This window comes from Lathyrus oleraceus, chromosome 5 (assembly GCF_024323335.1).
Source record: "Lathyrus oleraceus cultivar Zhongwan6 chromosome 5, CAAS_Psat_ZW6_1.0, whole genome shotgun sequence".
Taxonomy (NCBI): domain Eukaryota; kingdom Viridiplantae; phylum Streptophyta; class Magnoliopsida; order Fabales; family Fabaceae; genus Lathyrus; species Lathyrus oleraceus.
Genome location: NC_066583.1, coordinates 350,744,693 through 350,752,659, shown reverse-complemented (window position 1 = coordinate 350,752,659; position 7,967 = coordinate 350,744,693). Strand labels below are relative to the sequence as shown.

At 32.8% G+C, this 7,967-nt stretch overlaps 2 protein-coding genes across 4 annotated transcripts; both read left to right on the top strand.

Moving 5' to 3' along the window:
• Window positions 1-2,945: 2,945 nt before the first annotated feature.
• Window positions 2,946-7,731, top strand: LOC127084595 (zinc finger BED domain-containing protein RICESLEEPER 2). Of its 3 annotated transcripts, none has more exons than XM_051025079.1 (10): window positions 2,946-3,480; window positions 3,631-3,661; window positions 3,795-3,864; window positions 4,269-6,271; window positions 6,359-6,499; window positions 6,590-6,731; window positions 6,806-6,891; window positions 7,021-7,052; window positions 7,212-7,311; window positions 7,476-7,731. In XM_051025079.1, the coding sequence occupies exons 4-5, from the start codon at window positions 5,065-5,067 to the stop codon at window positions 6,475-6,477; spliced, it is 1,326 nt and encodes a 441-aa protein (XP_050881036.1). In that variant the 5' UTR covers window positions 2,946-3,480; window positions 3,631-3,661; window positions 3,795-3,864; window positions 4,269-5,064; the 3' UTR covers window positions 6,478-6,499; window positions 6,590-6,731; window positions 6,806-6,891; window positions 7,021-7,052; window positions 7,212-7,311; window positions 7,476-7,731. The 3 variants fall into 3 exon arrangements, with proteins under 3 accessions (XP_050881036.1, XP_050881034.1, XP_050881035.1); XM_051025077.1 differs by having other exon boundaries at window positions 7,021-7,102; XM_051025078.1 differs by having other exon boundaries at window positions 3,631-3,864; window positions 7,021-7,102.
• LOC127080619 (uncharacterized) lies at window positions 3,795-4,690 on the top strand. The gene is made up of 2 exons (XM_051020933.1): window positions 3,795-3,864; window positions 4,269-4,690. The coding sequence occupies exons 1-2, from the start codon at window positions 3,795-3,797 to the stop codon at window positions 4,688-4,690; spliced, it is 492 nt and encodes a 163-aa protein (XP_050876890.1).
• Window positions 7,732-7,967: the final 236 nt, after the last annotated feature.

The following is a 7,967-nucleotide window of genomic DNA, read 5'->3' as shown; positions in this document are numbered from 1 at the left end:
TATGCAGAATTAAATCTAATATTTTATTAAAATGTCTCAACATCCATTTTTATGAAACAAGTGTACAACTGGAAATGAAACAAGAGTTCCTAAAAAAAGTTTTCTTGGACAGTCAGATATGATAACTGAATATTCAGAAAATCTTCAGATATCTCATAATAAAATAAATCTTCCAAGAAGTAAAATAAAACCTGCAAAGATGTATGATCAATATGTCATGACATCTTGCTGTGATACATGTTTTAAAAAAAATTCTGCCAATCATAAAAGCACAGACCTAACAGAAAGGAATCATATTTGGGAACTAACAACTTGGCCTAAAGGTCTTAAAACTTTTGATGTAAAATGGATATACAAAACAAAATACAATGAGAAAGGGGAAATAGATAAGTACTAAGCCGAATTGGTAGCAAAATAATATTCACAAAGACATGGTTTTGATTTTAATGAAATGTTTGCACCAGTGGCTAGGTGGGACGCCATTAGAACAATACTAGTAGTGGCAGCAATTCAAACAGATGCGTGTTTTAAATAGATGTAAAGAGTGTCTTCCTACATGGTGAGTTCTCTGAAGATGTTTACATCATCCAACCTGTAGGATATCAAAAGGAAAATATGAAATGGTGTATAAATTGAGAAAAACACTTTATGGCCTAAGGCAAGCTCCAAGGGTCTAGTATAGTAAGATAGACTCATACTTCTGCATTGACAAGTTTGTAAAATGTTTATATGATCATACTCTATGAGAGTACTTCTGAAGGGAAGATACTCATTATTAGCTTGTATATAGAAGATCTTATCTACAAAGGCAACGATCTTTAGATAATGGATGAGTTCAAGAAATCAATGAAGGGAAAGTTTGCCATGACAAACTTGGGAAGATGAAGTATTTTTTGGGAATTGAAGTGAAGCAAAGTAATGAAGGCATCTTCATGCATCAACAAAAGTATGCAGCAAAAATCCTATTAAGATATGGAATGGAGAAATGCAATAAGGTGTGCATTTCCATTGTTCCAGGCTAAATTTGGTGAAAGATGAAGATGGTAAAGCTGTAGATGCCACCACCTTTAAGAAAATGGTAGGAAGTTTGATGCACCTCTTGGAAACAAGACCTAACATGACATTCTTTGTGTGCTCAGTGGCCAGATACATGGAAAGACCCACAAAGTTGCATGTTGTTTTAGACAAGAGAATCATGAGGTATCTGCACGACACCTTGGATCTTGGAACTTTGTTCAAATGTGAAGAAAATAACAACTTGCATTTGTTGGGATGGACAAAGTTTGATTTTGTAGAAGATAGAGATGAAATAAAAGTACCTCAGGGCATGTGTTCAAGATAGGCTCAGGGTCATTCTCATCGTCATCAAAGAAGAAGCAACTGATAGTCATATTATCAACAATCGAAACAGAGCTTGTAGTTGTTACTTCATGTGATTTCCAGGGAATATGGTTGAGAAAGATACTAGCTCACTTAAATGTACCTCAAAAGTATGGAGGATCAATCATCTTTTGAGATAACAATTCATCTATCAATGTATACAAAAATTCTATCATGCAAGGAATGTGCAAACACATAGATGTAAGGTTTTATTTCCTAAGGGATCTAACCAAGGATGAAGTCATTGAGTTGAAGTATTGCATCTGTCAAGATCAACTAGTTGATATTCTTAGTAAGACATTGAAGCTTGAATTGTTTGTTTAATTAAGGGAGGACTTAGGAATGATGACTCTAGATAGTGTTACTTGACTTCCTTTTAGAGAAGTCAAAGTAATAGAGGATTTGTTGTGTAGTCTCAAGTAATTAGTTGTAATGTTGTTTGGTTAAGTAACTTAATTAATTATATAATTACAGTGTTACTTGTTCAGCAAGTAACTCTTGAATTCCTAGTATAAGTACTAATTAGTACTTAGTAAGTGAATAATTATTGACTCTTTGATCTAACATGTTTGTTAAAAGAAAATTTGAATTTAAACAAACATTTCATTTGTCAAATTTAAATAGTTAATAAAATAAATTTAATGTACATCAACTACGGAAATGTAAAAAGTTGTAAAATTATTATTTAATTATAACTGTTAGATCATTAAATATATTTAACTTTTATTTTAATTTTCTCTAAAACTATCTACCTATAAATAATTGTCATTTGGTGACCCTTTAAAGGTTTTTGTACTAACAATAACAATAGATAATTATAAAACTACATAATCATTTACATTTCTTCTTAAAAGCATATGTGATAGGTGCGTTAGGTTTTGGAAAAATGGTTTTGCAATATATGTTATATGTGATGATGAATCACGAAAGTCTTTATGAGACCATATTTTTCAAAACATTGGTTATATTATCCATGTTCGGTGTTGAGGAATAGCAAAGAACACTAAGAGAGCAGGACGAGTGAGATAATACGATTAAACAAAAACAAACACAGCTTCCAAAATAAAAACGACAATATAAATTATGTAAGGTCATTCAATAGTATAGAGAAGAAAAAACAAATAATGAAACTTTTATGACACAAACAAACAAGCATATACTTCTTTAATGTAGCAATGCAAAAGGACCAATTATTTACCAGTAGAAACTATAAAAAGTAAGTTTTTCAGAGTCTCACGTAATTTAGAGTCGACAAATATTTGAAATCTATGGAAGAAACGTGAGGAATCACATTTCATTTTGTAGCTGTTAAAAGCAAATGTTGAGCAACGTCACGTGTTCTTTTACAACACCTGTCGAATGCTGCTATAATTTTGGATCGGTTGTTACTGTCCTAGGCAAACGTGGTTGGACACTTGAACTTGTTATGTTTCACATTGTCACCATTGCTTAGAAAAAGTTACTAACTGTGAAGTATTCATTAATATCAACCACCTATCATTGTACTAGGAATTTAAAGGGAGATGAACAGGTAGATCCCTTGAATATCCTCCATGATTCCGTTGAGACTATGAACGTGATGTTAAGAATAAGCTCAGATGTGTCATGCGGTCCCAAAATAACTTTTTGAAAGATCATTGGCACATCCACTGTTTTGTCCTTTTCTATCCATGTCTTAGGGCTGGACAAACGGTCCAAGCCCGATCCGGAACCGGCATAACCGGAAAAAAAAATGAAAAGGGATTGGGCTGGGTCGGTTAAACGGTTTAATCGGTTGGTCCAAACAGTTTAATATGGGTAGCATTGGACCGGTTCGGACCTATATATATGAACCATTTAAAACCGAACCGAACCGGTTTAATTCACAATTTTACATGCTGGCAATTTCACAAAGGCCCTAGCCTTTTTCCATTCAGACTCAGCAAAACACACATTTCCTCACTTTTCTCATCTCACGCTCTCTCACTTTCTCTTCAAGAACTGTTCATCTTCTCAAACCCTAATCCACCGTCGCCGCTGCAAAAACCTTAATATGGCATAGATCCTTCTTCTAAACCGTGTATATTGTTCACTGAACTCTTCTTCATCATCTTCTTTAAGGTATTTTCGTTTTCTTCTTCTATTTTTTCAGTCTTTTGTTTCTTCTATATATTTAGGGTTTTACTTTGTTCATGAGTTTTCATATGAATATTTGAGTTTTAATGTTTCAAAGTTATAAACTAACATTATTTATTTGTTTTGACATGTTAGATCTCTGATTCTTCTAAAAAACTCTAATCAGGTAATGTTACTTTTCTGTTTGATTCTTGATTTAATAGCTAATGTTATCTCTCTGATTCTTGATTTATTTGTATTAATTATTTTGTTGGATTTTGTTTTGACATGTTTTATTATATGGACTGGAAATTGGAAAGATGGAGCAAGGAGATAGTAGTAGAGAAGTACCACCAGTTGGGTTGGAAATTATGGAGCAAGAACAAGAGAGTAAGTGTTAATTAACTCTATTTTTTGCCTATGTTGTTTGAATGTGAAATATTGGTTAGGCTATTAGAAGTTTTCAAATGTTAATTTTATTTTGTGTTTTGAAAAACCTGATATGAATTAACAAATATATAATACAGTATTCCTTTTAATAATCTAATACAATATTTTAAAACTACTAGTATTCCTTTTAACCTGATTTTGTGTTTGTACAGTATGTGAACAAACAAATATATAACTAGTATTCCTTTTAATAATCTAATACTACTTATTACTAGTGTTTCTTTCATACTCATTAGTAGATACAGTATGTGAAAAATAAATAATTTATTAACTAGTGTTCTTTTTTATGTAAATGTTTTTGTTTTACTAAGTGTATTTTTGTATGCTTTATTAATCGTTTGCAGCTGCAACTGAGGCTCTTATCCCTCCTATTGACCATAGTAGAAAGAGAAGGAGGCCTAATGCGGATGGTCCCAAGAAAAAATCTTCATGTTGGGACCATTTTATCGAATTAACTGATGTTGTGGAACGAACTGCTGCCTGTAAGCATTGCCATAAACGATATAGATGTGATCCTAAATCACACGGAACGTCTAACATGCTCGCCCACTCCAAAATTTGTTACAAAAATCCTTACCTAGAAAATGACCTGAAACAAACCAACCTTGCTTTTGGTAGTGGTGGCTTGATTTCTGTTAGCCCAAAGTTTGATAAAGAAGCTTGTAGAAAGGCAATAACTCTGTTTGTTATCCTTGATGAACACCCATTTAGAGTAGTTGATGGTGAGGGTTTTATATTCTTATGTAATCAATTAGAACCACTTTGACTATCCCATCTAGGAGGACAGTTGCTAGGGATTGTTTTCAGTTGTATCTAGATGAGAAGTTGCGATTGAAAGCTTATTTTAGGTCTGATTGCAGCAGGGTAGCACTTACTACAGATTGTTGGACTTCCATTCAAAACCTTAGCTATATAACAGTTACAGCTCACTTTGTTGACAATGATTGGAACTACCAAAAAAGAATCATTAGCTTTAGTTTAGTTCCTAATCACAAAGGGGAGACCATTGGTAGAAAACTTGAGGATGTATTGAGGGAATGGGGTCTTAGAAATGTGTCTACAATCACTGTTGACAACGCATCGTCCAACGATGTAGCTGTAGCATATTTAAAGAAAAGGGTTCATATCAAGAATGGATTAATGGGTGAAGCTGATTTTTTTCATATGCGCTGCTGCGCACATATTTTGAATTTAATTGTTAATGATGGATTGAAAGAACAAGATTCATCTGTGTCAAGCATTCGTAATGCTGTGAGATTTGTGAGATCTTCACCACAAAGGGCATTGAAATTCAAAGAGTGTGTTGAATTTTCTAGGATTACTTGTAGGAAACATCTATGTCTCGATGTTTCCACGAGGTGGAACTCGACATACATGATGTTGGATGCTGCTGAGAAGTTCCAAACAGCATTTGAAAAATTAGAAGGAGAAGATGTAGGGTATGTGGAATGGTTTGGACGTCATGGTCCTCCTTGCTATACTGATTGGGAAAAGGCTAGGGCCTTTGTGAAATTTTTGAAAATTTTCTATGAAGCCACCAAGGTATTTTCTTCATCTCAACAAGTGTCATTGCACACTGCTTACCACCAATTATCATCTATTTTTGGTGAGCTTCAAGAAGCATCTATGAACTTGAACTCTGATTTAGCCTCAGTAGGACATGAGATGAAGCGTAAGTACGATAAATATTGGGGAGAGGAAAAGAACATCAATCAATTTCTTTATTTTGGAGTGATTTTTGACCCTCATTATAAGTTTAGATATATTGAGTGGTCTTTTGATCAAGTTCACGGGGAAGGGACCGAAAAATCTATGAAAATGGCCAAAAATGTCAAGGATAATTTGTTTAAATTGTACACCTGGTACAAATCTGCCCATGACCAAACTAATGTGACCATTCGGTCATCCGGTCCATCAGATAATCAATCTGTTGTTGATGCTCAACCTAGAAATTCTTCACATTTTCTAAGGGCTGATGCATTTAAGCAACATTTGAAGGATAAAGATACCATTGATAAAAAAAATGAACTTGAGAGGTACTTGAATGATCCTTGTACAAATGATAATGACAAATCATCCATTCTAACTTGGTGGAAACAAAATAAACCTCGTTACCCAATCCTAGCAGCAATGGTGAAAGAAATTTTGGCCACCCCTGTATCAACCGTAGCTTCGGAGAGTGCATTTAGCACCGGGGGGAGAGTTTTAGAATGTTATAGGAGCTCTTTGAGTCCAGCAGTGGCTGAAGGGCTGATATGTACTCAGAACTGGTTGAAGCCAGCTCGTACATATTTCAAAGACATCAATTACATAGAAGAGTTTGGGATAACTGAGGAAATCATATCAGGTACCAAAATTCTTGCTCAATATTTATTTATTTATTTATTTTTGTTGGTTTCCATTAACGATAACATTTTCATTTTTATTGTTTCAGAATTTCAACAATGCTTCATAACCGCAAATATTGGGGCTGCTGGAGCTGGAGCAGCAGTTGGAGGTGCTACTGGTGCTGCTGTAGGTTCTACTCAAACACAACCAATAGGTTGTGATTGAGAAATATGATGCTTCTAATTTTGTAAGATAATGACTATTTTGCATAATTATTTCTACTTTTTTATACTTAATTTATATTATACTAATTCTGCTTTTATTTATTTTTCCACAGTTTGAAATCATTTTGATATTTTGGAGTCATATATGACTTGTACATCTTGGCACAACACATAATTATATTTTGTAAGCCTTTTTTGGGAGGTCAAATTTTCTGTGATGAATCTTGGCACTCACTCAAGCTTCAATGAAATTAGGTAATGTTTAATTACTATATATCAGTTTTAATTTAACATTCATTATACTTATAATCTATTCAAATTCATTTCAGATTAAGATGTTTTGCTTGTTGGAATTTGGCATTTTGTTTTCAAATGTTTGGCTTGCTTACTATGAGACTGCTCATTTGTCAAAGAGGTACTTTATTTTATAACAAAACTGATTTGTCCATGTGGTTGTGAATAGATGATTTATCAAAACTGACTTAATTCATTTAATACATTTTCCTGTAGTTTTAAAATATTGTTTCATTTAATTTCCATGTAGTTGTGAATTGAAAGCCACAAAACTCTATAACAGTAAGTAACGGTTCCAAGCAACATTAAATTTCCTTGTAGTTGTGATTGAGGTACTTGTTATAATTAAATATTGTTTCATTTAATTTTCATGTAATTGTTAAATGATGATTTATCAAGAATGGAACCTTATAATTTTCCCATGCTCTTTCCTCTTTATAGGGTCAAGCTCTAGAATAGGCATTGCTGAGTTGAACCATGGGAAAGTGAATGCTCAATAGATTTAATTGGTGTACAAACAATAGGTTCCGTTGATATCAAGGTATTTATTTCCTCTATTAAACAATCAATTGAAATAAGAATTAAAAGAATGTTATGTCAAAAACCACTGCATCAATATTTTGGCTGTTCCTTTATTTTTGGTTGTACTTTGCAACAATCAGTGTTAATGTTATTCATGTTTCCCTTATTGTATTAAATTGTTAGGTTCAGCATATGCAGATTCAACATACCCCAATTCAACAAATATGCCAATTCAACAATGCATAATGGTTTATCTATATCTTTATCTCAAGAACTACAATCACAATATTTGTCCTTCTTGTTGGATGAATTATTGATCATGTTGCTTGTTGGATGGTTTTAAACTTCTTTGATACTCACTATGGATGATTGTAATTATAACTTTAGATGTGTTGTGTCTATATTAATAGTGTTGTTATAATGCTAAATGTTAAGATAATTAGACATGTGATTGATAATATATTTATTAATAGCCTTGAGCTTGATATATGGATTTGATTTTATATAATGATATCCTATATTCAATGACTTTGTGATGAATGATGTTATAGATATAGAAAAATCTGACTAGTCAATTTTATGTGAAAATAAATTATTTTAAAATATTAAAAGAAAAGTTAACTTTCTTGTAGTTGGGCTGCAATTTTAAATAGGCACAACCCGTATAAATCCAAC

Bases quoted from the DNA above. Each gene is read 5' to 3' on its own strand.
- LOC127080619 (XM_051020933.1), top strand. From the start codon at position 3,795: ATGGAGCAAGGAGATAGTAGTAGAGAAGTACCACCAGTTGGGTTGGAA. The intron at 3,865-4,268 runs GTAAGTGTTAAT...AATCGTTTGCAG, and splicing joins TATGGAGCAAGAACAAGAGA to CTGCAACTGAGGCTCTTATC.
- LOC127084595 (XM_051025079.1), top strand. From the start codon at position 5,065: ATGGGTGAAGCTGATTTTTTTCATATGCGCTGCTGCGCACATATTTTG. The intron at 6,272-6,358 runs GTACCAAAATTC...TTATTGTTTCAG, and splicing joins AACTGAGGAAATCATATCAG to AATTTCAACAATGCTTCATA.